Source organism: Penicillium manginii, assembly GCF_028828005.1.
Source record: "Penicillium manginii strain IBT 31320 chromosome Unknown utg000001l:1.0-3466041.0:1.0-3467806.0, whole genome shotgun sequence".
In the NCBI taxonomy this organism is placed as follows: domain Eukaryota; kingdom Fungi; phylum Ascomycota; class Eurotiomycetes; order Eurotiales; family Aspergillaceae; genus Penicillium; species Penicillium manginii.
This window is the reverse complement of record NW_026643102.1, coordinates 2,442,552-2,461,467: the sequence shown is the minus strand read 5'-3', so window position 1 is coordinate 2,461,467 and position 18,916 is coordinate 2,442,552. Positions and strand designations below refer to the sequence as shown.

The 18,916-nt window shown below is 49.5% G+C and overlaps 7 protein-coding genes across 7 annotated transcripts; 3 read left to right on the top strand and 4 right to left on the bottom strand.

Annotated features, from left to right (window-relative positions):
* Positions 1-65: 65 nt before the first annotated feature.
* N7533_000887 (CIA30 family protein) lies at positions 66-903 on the top strand (the record flags this gene model as incomplete). Its single annotated transcript, XM_057097537.1, has 3 exons — positions 66-106; positions 184-636; positions 711-903. The coding sequence occupies 3 exons, from the start codon at positions 66-68 to the stop codon at positions 901-903; spliced, it is 687 nt and encodes a 228-aa protein (XP_056966030.1).
* Positions 904-1,122: 219 nt separating this feature from the next.
* On the bottom strand, positions 1,123-3,597 carry N7533_000886 (putative C6 transcription factor (Gal4); the record flags this gene model as incomplete). Its single annotated transcript, XM_057097536.1, has 7 exons — positions 1,123-1,516; positions 1,576-2,105; positions 2,168-2,847; positions 2,906-3,219; positions 3,278-3,372; positions 3,434-3,463; positions 3,565-3,597. 7 exons carry the CDS (start codon positions 3,595-3,597, stop codon positions 1,123-1,125), a joined length of 2,076 nt encoding a protein of 691 aa, XP_056966029.1.
* A 1,026-nt stretch (positions 3,598-4,623) lies between these two features.
* Positions 4,624-5,874, top strand: N7533_000885 (uncharacterized protein; the record flags this gene model as incomplete). The annotated part of the gene is made up of 4 exons (XM_057097535.1): positions 4,624-4,884; positions 5,026-5,113; positions 5,185-5,486; positions 5,557-5,874. The coding sequence occupies 4 exons, from the start codon at positions 4,624-4,626 to the stop codon at positions 5,872-5,874; spliced, it is 969 nt and encodes a 322-aa protein (XP_056966028.1).
* A 592-nt stretch (positions 5,875-6,466) lies between these two features.
* N7533_000884 (60S ribosomal protein eL37) lies at positions 6,467-7,148 on the bottom strand (the record flags this gene model as incomplete). The annotated part of the gene is made up of 4 exons (XM_057097534.1): positions 6,467-6,606; positions 6,738-6,809; positions 7,008-7,070; positions 7,145-7,148. 4 exons carry the CDS (start codon positions 7,146-7,148, stop codon positions 6,467-6,469), a joined length of 279 nt encoding a protein of 92 aa, XP_056966027.1.
* Positions 7,149-7,644: 496 nt separating this feature from the next.
* Positions 7,645-9,048, bottom strand: slu7 (mRNA splicing protein SLU7; the record flags this gene model as incomplete). Its single annotated transcript, XM_057097533.1, has 1 exon — positions 7,645-9,048. The coding sequence occupies one exon, from the start codon at positions 9,046-9,048 to the stop codon at positions 7,645-7,647; it is 1,404 nt and encodes a 467-aa protein (XP_056966026.1).
* A 320-nt stretch (positions 9,049-9,368) lies between these two features.
* On the top strand, positions 9,369-14,513 carry N7533_000882 (DNA-directed DNA polymerase zeta catalytic subunit REV3; the record flags this gene model as incomplete). Its single annotated transcript, XM_057097532.1, has 2 exons — positions 9,369-9,603; positions 9,664-14,513. The coding sequence occupies 2 exons, from the start codon at positions 9,369-9,371 to the stop codon at positions 14,511-14,513; spliced, it is 5,085 nt and encodes a 1,694-aa protein (XP_056966025.1).
* A 302-nt stretch (positions 14,514-14,815) lies between these two features.
* N7533_000881 (RNA dependent RNA polymerase) lies at positions 14,816-18,825 on the bottom strand (the record flags this gene model as incomplete). Its single annotated transcript, XM_057097531.1, has 4 exons — positions 14,816-17,781; positions 17,839-18,307; positions 18,369-18,525; positions 18,596-18,825. 4 exons carry the CDS (start codon positions 18,823-18,825, stop codon positions 14,816-14,818), a joined length of 3,822 nt encoding a protein of 1,273 aa, XP_056966024.1.
* Positions 18,826-18,916: the final 91 nt, after the last annotated feature.

The window sequence follows — 18,916 nt, the reverse complement described above, 5'->3', positions numbered from 1 at the left end:
CCCCGCTCTTTAGATCATCGTCAATCCCCGAGCTCTCATCCAAGCAGAAACAACTTAAAGTCATCATGGCTCCAACATCACACCTCCCTCTATTCGGCGGCATCCGGTAGGCATTAAGCCCCTCTGTTCCCCCCTGTCTTAATAACCGAATTATTCAATTAACCAAATTGCACTCCTCTCAAGTGCCTGGAATTCAGATGACTGGACCTCATCCGACGACCGCGTCCGCGGCGGATCTTCCCACTCAACCCTAACCTGCTCGCCCTCCTCGCTGGTAGCCCACTTCCACGGAAACCTAGACATCACGACCTTAGGCGGGGCAGGATTCGCCTCGCAGCGCACAAGAGGCGATGACCGAACATGGGATCTATCGCATCATGATGGGCTAGAGATCGTCGTCGACCGGGCCGATGGCAAATTATACACCCTGACTCTGAAGGACGAGATTCTGCCCAAGAGATCCGATGGCCGGGAGCAGAGCAGTGTGAGCTGGGAATTTGATTTCCGGGCTGAGCGGCAGAAGACGATCTTCGTTAAGTGGGAGGATTTCAGACCGACTTATCGCGGTAAGAATAAGGATGATGCCGAGCCTTTGGATTTGAAGAATGTGAAGAGATTTGGGATTATGGTTAGAAGGTATGTTCTTTTTGAACTTAATCATGCTTTGTTGGAGGGTTGGGGGGGCTATGGCTTACTTTTTTTGGTCCTAGTTTCTTTGGCGATCAGGAGGGTCCTTTTGAGCTTGGTATTATTTCTATCGCGGCTGTGCGGACGGAACGCTACTTGGATGATCCTGAGGGTGAGGACTTGAATGGGTATATGGATGAGAAATCGGGTGCTGAGAGACAGACTCAGAAACGCCGCGGTTGGTTTGGAGGACTGTTCCGCTGCTTCGGCCTTTGAGGTGCGGATCACAAAAGTATTTCGGTAATTATTCGTCTTCATATGGCAGCAAGAAATGCAGTACAAAATTTGCATTGGGTATGAAATATAGGGTTAAACTTGCAAACGGCTATGCATCCCGTTCAATATGATGGACTCTGTTCTGCTCGGGCTCTCTTTCAACAGACGATTCCGGGCAATTCTCGCTCGATGACCTTTGCATAAAAATAAAATAACAAATCACTCCTGTTGCGGATAGTTCACCCATTCTGAGAAATCCATGCCCGCTGGGCTGGGCATCTGTTGTTCGACGGGAAACATGCTACCAAAGCTAGGATCACTAAATAAATGTTCTGGGAATGGCATGAAGCCCTGTGCTTGTTGTTGGCCGTATTGTTGAGGATTCTGCTGTTGGGAGTTTGGCTGCATGCCAGAGATAGAGCCTATCGATGGGCCCAAAAGTCTGTTGATGACTTCGGAGCATCGGGCGGCGAAACGGTTGTTGCAGAAAGATGGGTGGGTAAGAAGAGCTTTCGTTGTTTCGATGTCTTGGATCCAGCTCTGTGCTTCGGGGTTGGAGGGATCCGTCATGAGGAAAACGATCGGGATCAATCCGGCTTGAAATAGGAAGTATCTTTCACATTATTAGTAAATGCTAAATCTTACTTCTCTTCTTGAAAGGGTGTGACTCACAGCATATACCACGCCCCGATTCTTGTGCAAACATAATTGTCCATGTACTCGGAGATGGAAGAAATCGTCAGCCGGGCGTTCTGTAGGCAACGTACCCGACACTCTGTTTCGGATGGATCTTCAACTCCCGTTTCGGAGCTGACGGATGATCCGTCAGAACTGCCACCATGGGGCGCCCATCGCCGGGCTGCCCAACGTAGCAAGATGGGGCGGTAGATCAGAATGATCAGGTTCCAGTTTCGCCAAAGAAGGCGGTTGCGGACAAGGGCAAGAGTGTCTGAGTCTGGCTGTGTCGGGTGAGTAGATAGAGGTTGTAGTGGGTAGTGCATATAGGAGGGTAGGCCATTGTACCAATCATCCATAGGCTTTTGAAGATTGAGGGTTTCCTCTGGTGTAATGCTTGGGCTGGAAATCAGACGTTGGTAAACGCTGTTGGTAAGAAGGTGAAATCGAGATTGGGCGATCAAGCCAGAGTAGAGAGTTGGGCCGGGTGATTCAAGTGGCAAGGAAGTAGTTGCGGGTGTCAGGGCCTGGTATGGAGTCTTAGTATAATTCTTCCGGTGGTAGCCCAGCCACAAGACCATTTACTTACGTCGTCGTGGATGTTTAGTACCTGTTTAGCATCCATCACACATTCTTCCGGAAGAAGAATGGGTCTGCCGAAGGTTTTTGCGGCGCCGCTGTCAAAGATGAAGACACCCCACCACAGTCTGCGGCGAATTTCCCGCTGCAGAAGACTGATCTTCCATCCAGGGAACTCTTTGTGAAGTCCCAGGCTCATGGCCATTCGAACAGCCAATCCCAGATAGTTCCAGCCCGTGTTAGGCTTGTTGCGTTTCTGTACATAGTTGCTAAGTAACAACAACGATTGGACCAGAGTCAAATTTCCAGTCTCAAAGACGGAGGACTGTTGTAGGCAGCTCCTGGCTTCTTGATAAAAGGTAATGTCAAGATCAGAGCTATCATCGCCAATACTCCATGCTCCAAGTGCTAGGATAGTATTGAGCAAGATCTGCCATGCGGTACCATGAGGCCGCAGAGAAGGGTCATTGAACTGCGCGCGGAAGGTTGGTTCGTGGACGAACGGGTAGCTGGTGTGGTAATTGAGGAAATAGGCGTCGATGAAGGCTTGTTCAATGAGACCAGATGGGGCGCTTTCCAGGAGTTGTGCCTTGAGTGGTATTCCTCCGGACCTCGCTGAGCGAACGGGAATGTTCAGATCGAAGCCATGATCAAAAAGTGCCCGAAGAGGAACCACACTTGATGAAGCGCCTGTGTGTCAAGCGTCAGTCATACATAATCAGTAATTGATATAGGCAGATTTGCATACCAAAATAGCCAGCTCCTTCGGGCTTTATGGATAACGCGGCCATGCCATCTGTCAGGTCACCAAGTGTGAGTTCTTTCTCGGCCCAGTCAAACCCATCAGCCTGTTGTGGCAGAGCTTCTGGAGCTGGCTCTGACCTATCGGCATCCGGCTTAGCCGGTGTTGAGTGCCGAGAAGAAGATTTGGATGAAGGAGCTCTAGGCCCCTCGGGATTTTGTAAAAGAGATCGGAGGGTAGCATCCAGGTCACCTCCTGGGAACAGCCTACTCAGTGCTGTTTCAAACGAATGCAAGCGATCTTCAACGAGAGTCAAGTGTCTATATAATGTTAGCTTGGTCTAGCTTCTGAAAGTACTGGACGAGGTAAAATTCATACTGTCGCGTTAGGGGGCTCCGAGAAACTTTCGGGCTATATTTACACTCCTTGTTTAATTGCCGGCATTGGAGGCAAACCGGCTTTTCTTTCGAGCACTAGAGTGATTAATGAGCTAGATGCCTATAAAATGTCGGGCAAGTTCATGGTAGTACTTACTCTTGACTTTCGCAGACGGCACTCGTCGCACTATGTTCACATTCCCGTCAGTTTTATGATCCTTTTTGGAGCATCAGGTTTCTTATAGATCCAAGTCCTGACATGAAGGCTGCAGGTAAGACGACACGTACAGCGAAAGAATGGGAATCACGGGTGCTAGCCATATTTATCGAGGCAAGGCGGATTCCTTGTAACATGTGTCCAATGCGCTTTGATCATGGCACAAAACAGAAGTCATCTTTCAACCCGTTAGTAAACTGCACTGGTGTTTTGATGCCTGCCCTGGCGGCTGGGACTCTGTGGCGAGCCGAAGCAACGTGGGGTGGAATGTAACTATAGCCACGCCGGCGCGGGAGTGGGGTAGTCAAAGTAACATGAGGGGGTGAAGGGTAGTCGGGGTGATTGAGCGGGATCAAGGAAAACTCACGATCGGCGCTAGAATAAGCATAGATCCACTCTGATCAAATCGGCTCACGACATGATGAGCAGAAAGCCGCATCCAACGCTCCCCTCGATGGTGGGGAAATGGTCAGGTGATATGCGCGAAAAAATCACTTGGCGGCCTGAGGCAGACGTCCGGTTTCGGATTCAGGTGGGATAAGATGAGAAGTAATGGGGGGATGCACACTCACAGTTATACTAGTATGTGATTAATTAGGTCTTTGTCAAAATAATAAACTTAACAGTAACGTTTCAAATGAACAGCTGCGGAGATGTACAATAAGATAAAATTTGAGCTATTACATAGGTAGCAATTGTATGATTTGACAGGTCACACATCCCGAGCCATACTACATATATGCGGGAACCCTGAAGTATATACCGTTGAGCACCGCTGCACCGTTGCGAACCCCAGTACAAATTCCAAAACGAGAATTACCAATCTGAGCACCAAAAGAGCATATTTCCATTGAGAATAAGCTACTCACCATCAATAATCCCCCAAAGCTGTCGATATCGAAAAGTGAAGGCGATTGCGTTTCAAGTGCTCATCTCTTGGCAAATCCGCGGGATATCTGGTCAGCCAATCACGTCCCCCCTACATTTTTTCCCTTTTGTGCATCATCAACTTCACACCTCAAAAATCAATGAGATAAAACGTCTCCAAACAAGATCCACTCCCCGTCAAAAACATTGAGCTGCTCCACCAGTTCTCACAGTAATCATCAGACGGCGAATGAAGCATCATCATGCCTTCTCAGCCCCCACTTCCACCCCTCCTTGCGCCATATCTATCAACCCAACCCGAGTCTTCATTGACGCTGGTTTCCTCAATTCTCGGCGCAACATCTAATTGGCTGATATTGAGATTTCTACATGCTGCCCTGAGCAACTCGTCAAACAATGCCTTCATCGGTCTCGAGGATTCCCCGGATAGCAAGAAGAAAAAAGTCGTTCTTGTGAGCTTCCTGCGGGGTTGGGAATTCTGGAAGGCAGAGGCCAAGCGACTGGTGAGTTCAGACCCTTCCAAGCTTCTTGTATCTTTGATTTTCACGGCTACTACTAGTAGAAGCTTTGCGGATGGAAATTGCTGAATATCTGTTCAACTGAACCGGGCCTTTAATCTTTCCATCCCATTGACACATTTATAGGGCCTTGACCTCACTCGCTTGGCAGGCAAGCAACAATTCGCATATGTGGATGGCCTCTCAGAGCTATTCACCACCCCAAAGCCCGCGGGTAATACTCTACCTACTCTATCCGCTGGGAGCCCAGCACCGGCACGCACCACACTCCCGCTTCGATATCAGCCCGGCACATTGCCGGGAGATCGCCAGCGCAAGCGAATAACCCAATAGGGCAGGGAAATGCCAGTGGGCCTATCAATTCGGAGCCTGGAGTCGCCAAGAAGTTGAACTTTGCTGGACAAGGACTGACGGCCTTGGACGCACTGGAGCGGGATATCTCAACGGTCATTGCAAAGCTCAAGACAGCAGAAGATGACGAGGTTCTTTTGATAATTGATCAGCCTGATTTCCTACTTGCGTCTACAGGCCCGAGCTATGCGATAGGTGCGACGGAGATGATGGATTGGGCGACAGGTTTACAACAGGTATGTCGTCGCGGGATCGAGAGATCGATAAGGACAACCTCTCGCGGAACAACGCTAATGCTTTTGACAGGCCGCTCATGCTACAGTACTGACGTTGGCTGCGGATTCGCCACTTCTACACAATGCACCGGTTGCAAGCAATCAGATGTCTACACCAGTCGAGTCGGAACATGCCGCATTTGCGATTGGGTTGGCGCATCGGGCTCAGTCGGTCATGCAGCTCCGCACTCTGGAGACCGGAGCCGCAAGGGACGTGAGTGGGGTGTTGCGGATCAGCCGCGGTGGAGGCTGGAGTACTGGGGCAGAGGAGAATCTCGAGGAAAAAGAACTGCTGTTCTACATCCAGCGAGATGGCGGAGTCCGGGTGTTTGGGCGTGGGGAGTCTTGAAGGAATGGTTGCTAGTGGGTTAGTTTGCTCTCGGTAGGAGCTCTAGTGGTAGAAAGGAATTCCACACAAGTCGAATCAACTGCAGCATTACGTATCCCCAATCTGGGCATAGAAATGAGATCGACGGAAGATTGGGACCGGGAGAAAACACGTCTAAGGTGATAGGAAGAGAGATCTTCACATTTGTATCTGTCACGACATGGGGATATTCGCCAGCCATAAACGAGGAAGAAAAAGGAAATTCATGCACGCTTTCCCTTTGATTTTTTTATGCCATCTCTCTTTCCCTCAAGAAAAGAGAAACAAAAATGGAAACTTTTCCCGCCATCACAATCTTATTTCCCCCCTTGACTCGTGGTTCAATGCCAGCGGCCAAGTAGGAGAATAGAAAAGAAAGGGCGAGACTCGACGACTCGCATCACACCAACTAACTCCACGGGGAAAGCGTTAATATTCCGGAATTGCCAGTTGCATTTCGAGTATATTCTATCTCGCAATGCTAGGCCATGTCATGCCAGTTGATGCCCACCCTCATTCCTTTCCAGCCTCTCCTAGAACAAAAACGCGACGCCGAATTGGGAAAACGGGTAATTTATGCGGCGGTAGGGCCACGAGCACCCTTGGGGGTACCGGTCTGGAAACCGTTCTTGAAGCGCTGGTGGACGGAGCGCAGGGAGCGGCAGCGGCCGGAGCCGGTGGTCTTGCGGCGCTTGGCCTTCTCACCCCAGTTGACTGTTGCGTAGAAAAAAAACTGGTCAGTCGAATTGTTTCCCCAAAATGCCATTTCCGTATGGTGTTGTCCAGCGGACTTCATGTTCCAAATCATATCGTGATGCTTCCAAGGATGGGGGTAATATGCGTACACTTGCGGGTCTTGGCGGCAGGGTAACCGCAGTTGGCGCAGGTCGACTTCTGGATGTGGTAGGACCGCTTGCCTATAATTTGCGAAAAAGACAATCAGTCAGCAATTTGTCCCGAATGTGAGACTGTGTCGATGTTTCCACCCCATCGCGTCCGTCGGTGTCGCCCACAACTTCCATCAATCGAATCAAGAGAACGAGAAATATCGGTTTGCGAAAACTTTCGGGGCCGGGATGGAAACATGACATTCGATAGGGAGGTGTAATACTAACCACAACGACGGCACAGAGTGTGCGTCTTGTTGTGGCGCTTTCCGAAGCTCGAGGTACCCTTAGCTGTGGTGGTTGTCAGTCTGGATCGTTTCGATGTTGCGTTGATTTGCGGTGCGAGGTTTCGGCATCGGACGTACTCATTTTGAATTAGGGAACTGAGAGAGAAAAAAGAAAATGTCAGTAAGGCGATCGAGATTTATCGTGTGGAGGTTCGGCATGCAAACGTACCTGGCGATTCCGCTGAAGGGCTGTTGTCGTGGTCGTCGTCGCTTAGGCGTATCTCGAAAGTTCCGGTGGTGGTGTCCAGGCTAAGCGAGTGGTGTGGGCACATCACGGGATCCAGGGCACAAGCCCTGAGTCCCGTGATTTGACATCACCTGACGCAAACATGGACTGTGCACGAGAGTCCACGTGACATCGATGACCCACTCACGGGCAATCTTGACCCTCCCATCATCTTAACTATGGAAACACCCCGCTCTAGGGTAGCTAGGGTAGTACATGAAGAGCATCTCGAGATTACTGATTCTAAAGTTGAATGCAAATGGCTTTCCATTGTGTCATGCAGAATATAAAGGGGTATTTTGGTACAGAGAAACGCCCAGAATGACAAAAGATGAAGATCCTCCAATTTGACTTAGTCCTTTCCAATAAAGTTGGCCATGGGGTCGTCCGCTGCCAATCGGCTTCGCTTATATGACTCCATTTCCTCTTCAGTGATCCCCGTTCGTAGTTCCTCTAGCGTACGCTTCTTCCCGTTCGCACTGGAGTCTTCTTGTTTCGCCCAGCTACTCGCAGGTTCAGACTGAAGGTCTTGAGCGTCTTGATGAGGCTCATCTTCGTTGTCCCCGCCTTCCGCGATCATCAATAGGTTGCCTTCATCTTCAAACGCCTTCTTCCCGTCTTCACCTGTGCAATAACTGTTCTTAACAGTAGAGAAACAGCATGAGTAACCCCACTTAAAGGCGTGCCACCAGCTACCCCATACTGATGTATGGTTGTTGACCTTAATGTCCTCGGCATATTTGGACTTGGTGGCGTTTTTGGGGGCACCCTTAATCGCGCCGCTCTCATCATACTCCACGAATCGTTCGTTCTCGACTACTGCTGTGTCACGAAGAGCATTCGCCTGTAGATGTTCGCTGCCTCCGTACTTCTCCAAGAGGGCCTTGCGTTGAGCCTCACGTTTGGTGTCGGTATCCTCCTTTTCTTTCTTCCGTAACACTTCACCCGAGGTGGGGTTGGCTTGCAAGTGGATCTGAGCCATTCCCTTCTCTTGTGATTCCCAGGCGTACTGCTGGGCCTTTTCAAATTCGGCTGCGTCTCCAGAGGCACGGACAAAGTTCTCTTCCGCAACGAGTGCAGAAGCCTGATCCTCCTGTGCACCCATATCCACCATTCGTCGTGTCTTTGGGTCGTATTTAGCGGAATCGAGATCGAGATTCAGGAGATATTTGGCGGTATCTTCACGAATGCGGAGGTTGCGCGTGGCGGTACTTTGTTGACGACCCATGTCGGATTCTTCAGCATAGCGAATATCCTCCTCCAGAGCGCCCTCGCCATCTTCACCATCCATGAGCTTTTGAAGATCGGCACCCTCCTTGGCCGCCCGTTTAATAGACTCCAGTTCTTCGTATTCGTCGACGACTTGGCGGTATTCACTGGCGTCGTAGCCGTTCCATCGGTCTCGCTTGGCATCCCACCCCATATCGACCTTCTGAAGAACCTCGTCCGCTTCAATATTCTTGCCAGTCCACTTGGCACCTTGTTTGCGCGGGCGGCTTAGGCATTCCTTGGTCTTGTGTGTCATGGCGCCGCAGTTTTCGCATGCGCCTTTTCGGTACTTGGTCGCAGCCGGACCAGAGCGCTTTCCCCGATCATACCATTTTGACTGATCTTGAGTTGTTTTGTGTAAACGCTGATGCTCCAGGTAATCGTTGCCCTCATCGTCGTCATCGACGTAAAACGGCTTCTTTGAGATGAAGGACGGGATGTATTCGTTGGGTTGCTTGGACGCTACATCGGCGGGCTTTCGAGACATGATGACTTAAGTTGCTACCCAGAGGTAGCAGGCGTATATTTTCGAGAACGATTCGTAATGTCGCGAGAAATCCCAAGGAGGAACATGGATTCCGGGGAAGATGAGGCGAGGTCGAAAAAGTGGCTGGGCCGTCAAGATCAGATATCACATGACTTGGCGTTCCGCTGATGCAATGCACGCGCCGCATGCCTTGATCCACTCACAAATGGCGCGCGTGAATTCTTTAACCCTGGCGGCATTTCAACCTTTCCTCAATGCAATGCTCCAGCAGAAACTCAGCGCGATGACACCGAGGCTCATGGTTGAGTCTACCCAGCTTGATGGAGCCCTTTCGCGTGCGCCTCAACTGCATCGACCATTATCAGGCGATCGCGTCGGAACTTGATCCTCAACTGCCTATTCGAGATGGCGTCTTTGAAAAAGATTATAGGCCTAGGGTGCCTGTTATCAGAGTCTTTGGAGCTACTGAAACAGGTCAACGGGTCTGTGTACATGTTCATGGCGCATTCCCATATCTCTACATCGAATACAATGGGTCTTTGGCGCCCGATGCGGGTATGTACATAGACGCCCGTTAGAGCACCCTACGAGTAGCCAGCTAATTTGAAATTATAGTAAGCTCCGCTATTCAAACACTGCATCTCTCCATAGATCATGCCTTAGCCGTCAGTTTTCGCCGAAACGCCTACGACAGGAAGACTGCTTTCGTGGCGCACATCACCTTGGTCAAGGGAACTCCCTTCTATGGCTACCATGTCGGATACCGATTCTTTCTTAAAATCTATCTCCTCAACCCAACTTACAAGGGTCGACTTGCCGATCTTCTGCACCAAGGGGCTGTCATGAAGCGGCCCCTACAGCCCTACGAAAGTCACCTGGGGTACGTTCCTCAATGGATGTGCGATTACAATTTGTCCGGCTGCAACTATATGGACTGCAGTATAGTCAGGTTTCGCTCACCAGTGCCAGAGTATCTGGAAATGAATAACTTGAACCACCGGTGGCATGATCGAACGATCGACCCAGAAAGTATACTTGACGGGCCAGCCCTTCAGAAACAAAGCCACTGCGCGCTGGAAGTGGATGTTTGTGTCCAAGATATTTTGAATCGATCTCATGTCAAGGAGCGCCCTCTTCACCATGATTTTACGGAAATGCTCCGACCGGCCGTCATCGATGAGCGACTAGTCCCGAGTGTGGCCGGGTTATGGGAAGATGAGACGCGGCGACGCAAGAAAAGAATGGGAATCGTTAACCCCGGAAATACGCCGTTTGCTCCAGATGAGCTCATCTCGATGTCTGCTAATTCAAGGGACCAGTCCAGAGCTGGCTGGGTTCACGAAGATGAATTTCATGAGATGGCTCGACAAATCGCCCTGGCCGAGAAGGAGGACGCTGAGGAGAAGAATACATCGTTTGAGGAGTTTTTGGACACAAACCAATATGAAAAGAATGTCAAGACCTCATTGAGCAGCGTTGAAGACTTTTATCCGGACAAAATTGTCAGCTTTACAATGTATAACCACCCGCAGGTACCCGACGAGTCAGTCACGGTTTCTGTTGATGAAAGCCTTGCATTATCCTCTCAAGTTGATGACAGCTTTCTTTTTGATCTCGACCACTCAGATGGAGCACTAGAGGATATTCACGGCCAAGAAAATAATGCTGTTGCAAACCACCCGGCGGATGAAAGTTTCTATGACGGTGTTTTTGATGAACTCTCAACCAATCTGCCCTTCCGTTCGTCTGGTGAAATAGATCCTCTGAATGTGGCATTGGAAGACAAACAGCACGGCGAATTACCCAGGCCAGATGTTGAATTTGAAGGAGAGCCCAGCGAAGATCGCCCAGGAGGCTTATCCCTCAAGCACTCTATCGATGGCGCCTTTGGCTCTTATAAACCACCCCTCAAAAAGCCGAGGTTCTTTGTGGAGGATGACTCTGGCCCACATCAGTCAGAAATCACCAGAGAAACTGGGGAGGTAGGGGATAGAGAAACCGTGAGCAAAAGCTCATGTCTACAATTCGAGCCACCAGCGTCAGACCCCAAGTCGTCCTCGTCACAGAAGACCATCCGGGTGAAGCAACACATGTCAGACAGCAGGTTGAAGTTTCCAGTGGTCAAGGATCCCAATGATCCCTTGACCATCTTACGTTTTAGTCAAGACGACTCACAGCATTCAAAGGAGAATAGACTATCTCAGCAAATGCCAAGTTCTTTTCCCTCGGGATCAACTACGAGTACATCAGGACAGATTAATGCGCTTGGTGGCTCTTCAGTTCTTCCATCCTCTTCGACAATTGTGGAACCAACCGCACTCGATCCGCATATCGCAGCACTCAAAGAAAATATCCATCATTCATTTGCATTTTCGCCCGATAGTGCGTTGGCGATTTTCAAGTTTGCAGGCCCAAGCTCGACTGAGGTCTCCAAAACTCTGAATGACTATGGCAGGCCATCTGTTGTCTATCAGAAAGCATACTATTCTGAAGAATCAGATGTGCCTGAAAGACCCCGGGAATGTGCTGGCCGGGAATTTCGACTCGAAAGCGACACAATACCTTTCCTCCCTGAGTTTGATCCGACAGGAAACTCACCTGCGATGTTTGGTGAGCAATGCACCGGTTCCTTCGATCGCGAGCGCCAAGAAAGAGCCGACCAGCAGATGCGAGAGTCTTGCACTGCTAGAGTTTGGGAGTTTGCAGCAGTGCCTCCTAGTCGTTCTGAAGTGATCGAATGGTTTGAAAGTACCCAAGCGAATACCGTGACAAACTCCGCACCTGAAAAGCCAATTCCATCGAGAATTGAGACAAAGGTGGATGCCTTGTCGCAGATCGAAGGGCCGACCCAAAAACCACTGGAATTCAAAAATTCACAGAAAGCAAAGACAAGCGTGGAGCACCAGGCGCAGTATATGAGCACTATGAGTTTGGAAGTTCATGTCAACACCCGTGGAGCTCTCTCGGCTAACCCCGAGGAGGATGAAATCTCCTGCATATTTTGGTGCATACAGTCTGAAGATGATGACATCGAGGTTAACAGTCACATTCCTGGCGTCCATGTTGGCATGATATACCAAGGCGAAGGGGAACCCCCCGTAGCTAAGATCTCCAAAGCGTTACGAGTCGAACTAGAGCATGAGTCAACAGAACTGGATATGATTAACAGATTGGTTGATATTGTTCGTGATCTTGATCCTGATATCATCACGGGATATGAAGTACACAACGGTTCTTGGGGCTATGTGATCGAACGCGCGCGAAAAAAGTACGATTTCGATCTCTGCGAGGAGTTGTCTAGGGTCAAATCGCAAGCCAACGGAAAATTCGGGAAAGAGGATGACCGCTGGGGCTTCGAACATGCTTCTTCTATCCGAATGACCGGCCGACACATGATAAATATATGGCGTGCCATGAAAGGCGAGATGAACCTGTTGCAGTATACCATGGAGAACGTTGTTTTTCACTTACTGCACCGCCGGATACCGCACTACTCCCACCGGGATCTCACCCAATGGTACCAGAGCGGACAGCCTCGTCAGGTTTACAAACTCGTAGACTATTTCACTTCTCGGGTGCAGATGAACCTAGAAATTCTCGAGGCCAATGAGCTTATTCCTCGACTCAGTGAACAAGCTAGGCTCATCGGCATTGACTTTTACTCGGTCTTCTCTCGCGGCTCTCAGTTCAAAGTTGAGTCCTTGATGTTTCGAATTGCCAAGCCGGAGAATTTTCTGCTTGTGTCCCCGAGCAAACAGCAGGTTGGACAACAGAATGCGCTTGAATGCCTACCACTGGTTATGGAGCCACAAAGTGACTTCTACACTAGCCCCCTTCTGGTTCTCGATTTCCAGTCTCTCTACCCTAGCATAATGATTGCCTATAACTACTGTTACTCGACATTCCTGGGGAGAGCAGCATCCTGGCGTGGTCGGGACAAGATGGGATTTCTAGATTACAAGCGACAACCCCGTCTCCTCGAGCTTTTGAAAGACAAGATTAACATTGCCCCAAACGGTATGATGTACGCAAAGCAAGAAGTGCGCAAGTCACTCTTAGCTAAAATGCTTACGGAGATCCTCGAAACCCGCGTGATGGTGAAGACTGGTATGAAGGCTGACAAACACGACAAAATCCTGCAACGTCTTCTCAACAATCGGCAACTGGCTCTCAAGTTGATTGCGAATGTCACATACGGATACACCTCCGCCTCGTACTCTGGCCGAATGCCCTGCTCTGAGATAGCAGACAGCATCGTGCAGTCAGGGCGGGAAACACTTGAGAAAGCCATCGCTTTCATTCACTCAATCGAACGATGGGGCGCCGAGGTTGTCTACGGCGACACAGACAGTCTGTTCGTCTACCTCAAAGGTCGAACCCGCGACCAAGCCTTCGATATCGGCGAGGAAATTGCACAAGCAGTAACCGAAATGAACCCTCGACCCGTGAAGCTCAAATTCGAAAAGGTCTACCACCCGTGTGTACTGCTAGCGAAGAAACGCTACGTCGGGTTCAAATATGAGCATCGCGCCCAAACCGAGCCAGAATTCGACGCCAAGGGCATCGAAACTGTTCGTCGAGACGGCACTCCCGCCGAACAAAAGATAGAAGAGAAAGCCTTGAAACTTCTCTTCCGAACCGCAGACCTCAGCCAAGTGAAGTCCTACTTCCAGCGCCAGTGCAGTAAAATCATGCAGGGCCGTGTTTCGATACAGGATTTCTGTTTCGCCCGCGAAGTGAAATTGGGCACATATAGTGAACGTGGAACAATGCCCGCCGGCGCAATGATTAGCACGAAACGCATGCTCGAGGATCCCCGTTTAGAACCGCAGTATGGCGAGCGTGTGCCATATGTCGTCGTTACCGGCGCACCTGGGTCTAGGCTCATTGACCGCTGCGTTGCGCCCGAAACGCTGCTACACGATGCGCAGCTTGAACTTGATACAGATTACTACATTACCAAAAACCTCATCCCGCCCCTGGAGCGAATCTTCAACCTTGTCGGCGCGAATGTCCGGCAATGGTACGACGAAATGCCCAAAGTCCGGCGTATTCGGCGCGTGGATAATACAGCCTCGACTGTGCCACGGCCGGGTATGCAATCCGGTGCCATGAAAAAGACCCTTGAATCATACATGCGCTCTTCCTCGTGTATTATTTGCCGAGAGAAGTTGCTAGATGCAGCTGTGCCGCTCTGCGCAGGTTGTCTTTCTCGTCCGCATATCTCACTTCTGGATGTCGTTTCGCGATTACAGCGTGCTGAGAAACGGGTCGTTGACCTTGAGGCGGTTTGTCGCTCTTGCATGGGGGTTCCTTGTGGTGACACAATTGCGTGCAACAGCATTGACTGCCCGGTTTTTTACTCTCGTACTCGAGATGTGGCTCGATTGAGTCACACAAGAGGAGTTTTGGGACCCGTCGCTGATTTATTGGAGAAAAAAGGGGATGAGGGGCTGGATTGGTGATCTGGTTTTTCTTGAATGACTTTGAAAAGCCCTTCATGCGATATTAATCCTGCCTTTTTGACAACTTTTGTTATTTCATGTCATGGTGTTGGAAATACTCTATGCGGGAGAGCTTCCTGGCGATACCCAGGTAAAGCTTGAATACTTAGCTGGAAAAAAAAAGGAAGAAAAAATATCTTGGAACATGGATACTATTAGACTTTCTAAATCTGCACTACTTTAGGAGAAATCCCTTGAACTGTGAGAGTAAAATGCAACTGAAGAAGAAAGAAACCTCGGAACCGAACAAGCCGAAAATACCCTCACTCTCCCATAATATCGATCAGTTTATCTAGAGCCGATGGCTTCGCAATGAATTCGTCTTCCAATACCTCCTCAACCATATCGTTTTCACACTCAAGGGTTTCAACCTTTGGCCCTCCCGACCCTTGCTCAATTATCAAATCAGCAGTAAGTCGCATCGCCTCTTCCTGCGTGTATATCTTGCCCGCGGGTCGGTCTGCTTTGTTGGCAGCGAATGTGGTGATGGCGTCAAGATCATAATGCCGCTGGGCAATTTTGCCCAGGTACTCGGAGAACATCCAGGGGAAGCTGATGAGAGAAGTCTTGGCCGCACCGGAGTCCATGTGCTCGGATTCATCATAATCGGATTCATCATCGTACGGGGTGATTTCTTGAGTAGTCATGAGGTCTTCATGAGTGACGCGGTACATCGCCACTATCAAAGGTGCGAGCGCCTCAAGAAAACGGCCGCCCATCTTTTCGTAACAGTGCTGGCGGAAACCACTTCGAAGACGGTCTGCGAGTCCGCCGACTTTCTCGGAGATATTGTAGTTGTTGGCCGAGCCGTTGTGGGTAATGACCCAGGAGGACCACACCTCGAATTCAGTCGGGATTTCGTATTGGGCCATTACCCGGCGCACGGCCGAGTCGTAGTCTTCTTTCAAACTTCTCGCATAGTCCAGGAGACCTTCGCTCAACTCTTTCAGTTCGGGCTTGCAATCCAGAATCCGAGAGTCAAATGGCATGGTGAGATGAGGAACGAAATTGACATTCTCGACTGCATCGTAGAGCTGACCGAGGATCTTCGTGGAGTGGTAATCTCTCTTTGAAAGGTTACTCTTCCTATCCATAAAGTGTGGCCACCTTAGGGGAACAAGATCACGGGTCATCACTGCAGCACCTCCGGTCTTGTTGTAATCGACAGCATCGGAGTGAAGTCGGGCCAGACGAACGCATTTATCATCACGAATACCATCGGGAAGAATATCAGCCCATGCTAAATGAGCTCTCGCTACCGACGGCAGGATATTGTTTTTCATGTACGTGACAAAAAATGAGGTCACTTCATCCACGGTCACGTCCCGGTCAAGATCTGGGGCTTTCTTCGGATTTTGTCGCATTGGAAGCTCGAACCAACTCCGCTTAGATGGAATCAAGTCCTGGTCCCAGATCACGACATAGTCATCGCCGTCCAAGTCCCCGCCGGAACACATGCCGGGAACATCTAGATCACCAGTCTGTGGAAATACGACAACATCTCGTAGATGCCTCAGCTCTGGCACATCGACCGCTAAAACAACCCGAATGTCCCCTGGGTGAAGTGAAGGATTTCGAGCGACGATGCAGAGGCCTGTGATAACCTTCCGAGACCAACCTCTTTTCTCGGGCTGAGAGACTTGTATGAAAATCTGTGGCAGAGATTCTTCTTCATTTGATGCTCTGCAATGAAGATAGCCTTTGAGGAAACCAGTCTCATCAATACAGCCGAAAACACATGTGCCTTGTTCAATCACGATTTTGGCTTTCTCTTTGAGATTTTTGAGATGCCAGGTCTTCCATAGGGCGAGCATCGAATAGACAAATGGCTCTTCTGTTCGTCTGAAGCCATAGTCTATCATCTGGGCGAGGGTGAGAGTCATTTGTTCCGGATCGATGTATTTCCGAAGCATACCAGTGGCCTTTTCATCGTTCATCATGGCCTCTTCAAATATCTCGAGGTGCTGCTTGAGCTTTTTGTGGAACACTCGGTCAGCAATCCCTCGAGAAGCAAGCACAAGAATCAATTGCCGATTCAGGGTTGCGACCGAGGGTCGTGAAGAGCGAATAATCTCTAACTTGACATGAGGACTTTCGAATTTCAGTTGGCTCGGTCGAATATGAATCTCAGAGTGACCAGGATCTGAAGAAATGACAAGCAGACCCTTGCACCCACCAAGTCGGAATTGGAAGGCAGAGGGTAATTCACCATCCGGGCTCTTGAGATTCAGCTCCTCCGCAACCATGGAGACCAAGAACTTGGAGATCTTCCCTACTCCGTCAGAGAACACGCGGCCATTCCGGGAAATATCTTCGATTTCTCGAATATCGGCTTTGCAACTCCCGAATGCACGAGTGGTAGAGAAGCTCTGACCCAACCTTGCAGCATACTTTGCTATATTCCTGATATGGCTAAGCTTGCCCATCCAGGCCCGAATCTGCGCTGCATTCAGATGCGGAGTCGGTGCGAAGAAGTACGCGCCGTGGTCACGGAACTGAGAGTTGCTGAATGCGAGAAATTCATAATGACGATCACCGACCGTGATTCCATTCGCCATAGTTCTCTTGACTCGGGTGTAAATCTCATCCTGGGAATCCCCCACGGTAGAAAATATTCTACCGATGCTTTTCTCATCCGTAAATCGGACGCGGAGGAAATTGTCCACATGTTCGATGTAGCGGCGAATGATTCGATTCGAGGTATCAACCGTGGGGGTGTTGTAGTAGATTGTAGTCGGAGTGACTTGAGCACTTCGCATAAAGGAACAGTAGGAAGGGATCTTTGCATCACTGACTCCCTTGTAGACTTTGATGTTGAAAATCTTCATGGGATCCAGGTAAGTGGTTCTTTCCGTGTCGACATGCTCCAACAGTCTTCGAGCGTTCTTTTCTCCGAGATCTCGTAATTTGACAACAAATTCTCGAGTCATGCAAAATTCCGAAAGCCATCCATTTGAGATGCAAACTTCTAATTGATAACGAACAGCGAATTCCAAAGGAACATATGCCCGATCTGTTAGATTGCCAAGCGTAGATTGCGGTGTGGTTGTATTCTGAGGCGAATGGTTGATCCAGTCCCAGACCAGCTTGGGTCTCTGGAAACTTTCTTTATAGGGGCAATCATTCTGTACCGGAACATTATGATCGCCTAAAATGTCGTGTAAAAGTGTAAAAACACCCTTTTCGACTGTCTCGGAAGACAAGGTAACCCGGAAGACATTCCACCGACCTAGAGAAGAAGGAAGCTGAGAATTGTCACATTGTAGAAAAGGTTGGAATTACTTACCGATATCAACAATTTGACCGGAGCGGTAAAGATTGGTGATGAGTCTCTGGTTAGCAAGTGATTCGGGATTGTGTACCAAAGCAGTCTGCCGAGGCCACGCATCAAATTCTTTCCACGTTGTTTCGGATTGAAAGGTAGGCTCCACGTTTTTGAGCCGACGGAAAAAGAGGGCTGGGTGCTCTAAAATAGCGAGAAAAGAGATAACCTTGGATTCGGGATCATGGGATGCCCAAAGCTTATCGAGCTGGTTGAATTTCACCCTCAGTTGGAAGAGACTCTCCTCTTCTTCTGGATTTGGAGAAGGGCCGAGGTACATTCTGTTATCACGAATGTTGGCAGTGAAACTGACAGATAGTTCGCGTCGGCGGATGTCGATGGAGCCTCTTAGAGAATATTTGAAAGCGTGCATGACGTGAAAGGTATTTTTTCCATTCAAGACGCATACGTCGAACTTCATGACAGAAAAATCCTAAATTGACCAATTAATACGGCGAAGCAATAATGGATACTTTTGAATCGAGTTCACTTACCATAAACGAAGGATATCTCACTCCAGGGCGTACGGGACTATCCATGAAACCTTGTTGATCATTGGTCTTGAGTTCGAGGCGAACGGTTACCTCGGATCTGTTCCGGAGTTTGATAATGTAAGAGCCCGTGGCCCAGAATTCGGATGAGGGAGGGGGTCTGCAGAGTCATGAAGTCAGTGGGATGCTATACTATACGATCAGCGATATGAGTATAAATAGAAACAAACCTGAAGCGGATACGGCCTTTGCTATGACGATCGCCCAGTCTCTTATCAAATATGTCTATACTGGTAATATTGCCCTCCTTCTTGAAAGAATCCCAGAGGACAAATGTGTTCGTGCCTTCGGGGATGTTGAACACGTTGAGAGCCAACGATTCCCAGATCCGCCATGTGGACATATCTTGCGGGAAGGACACCATATGCACCCCCTGGGCGATTTCTGTCTCATTTGCCATGATTCAAACACTTGTCCGCAGAGATACGAGTGACAAGAGTGGGCAGCAGTAAATGGGGTCAAGGGCAATTTTGGTCACCAGGTGAGTCGAG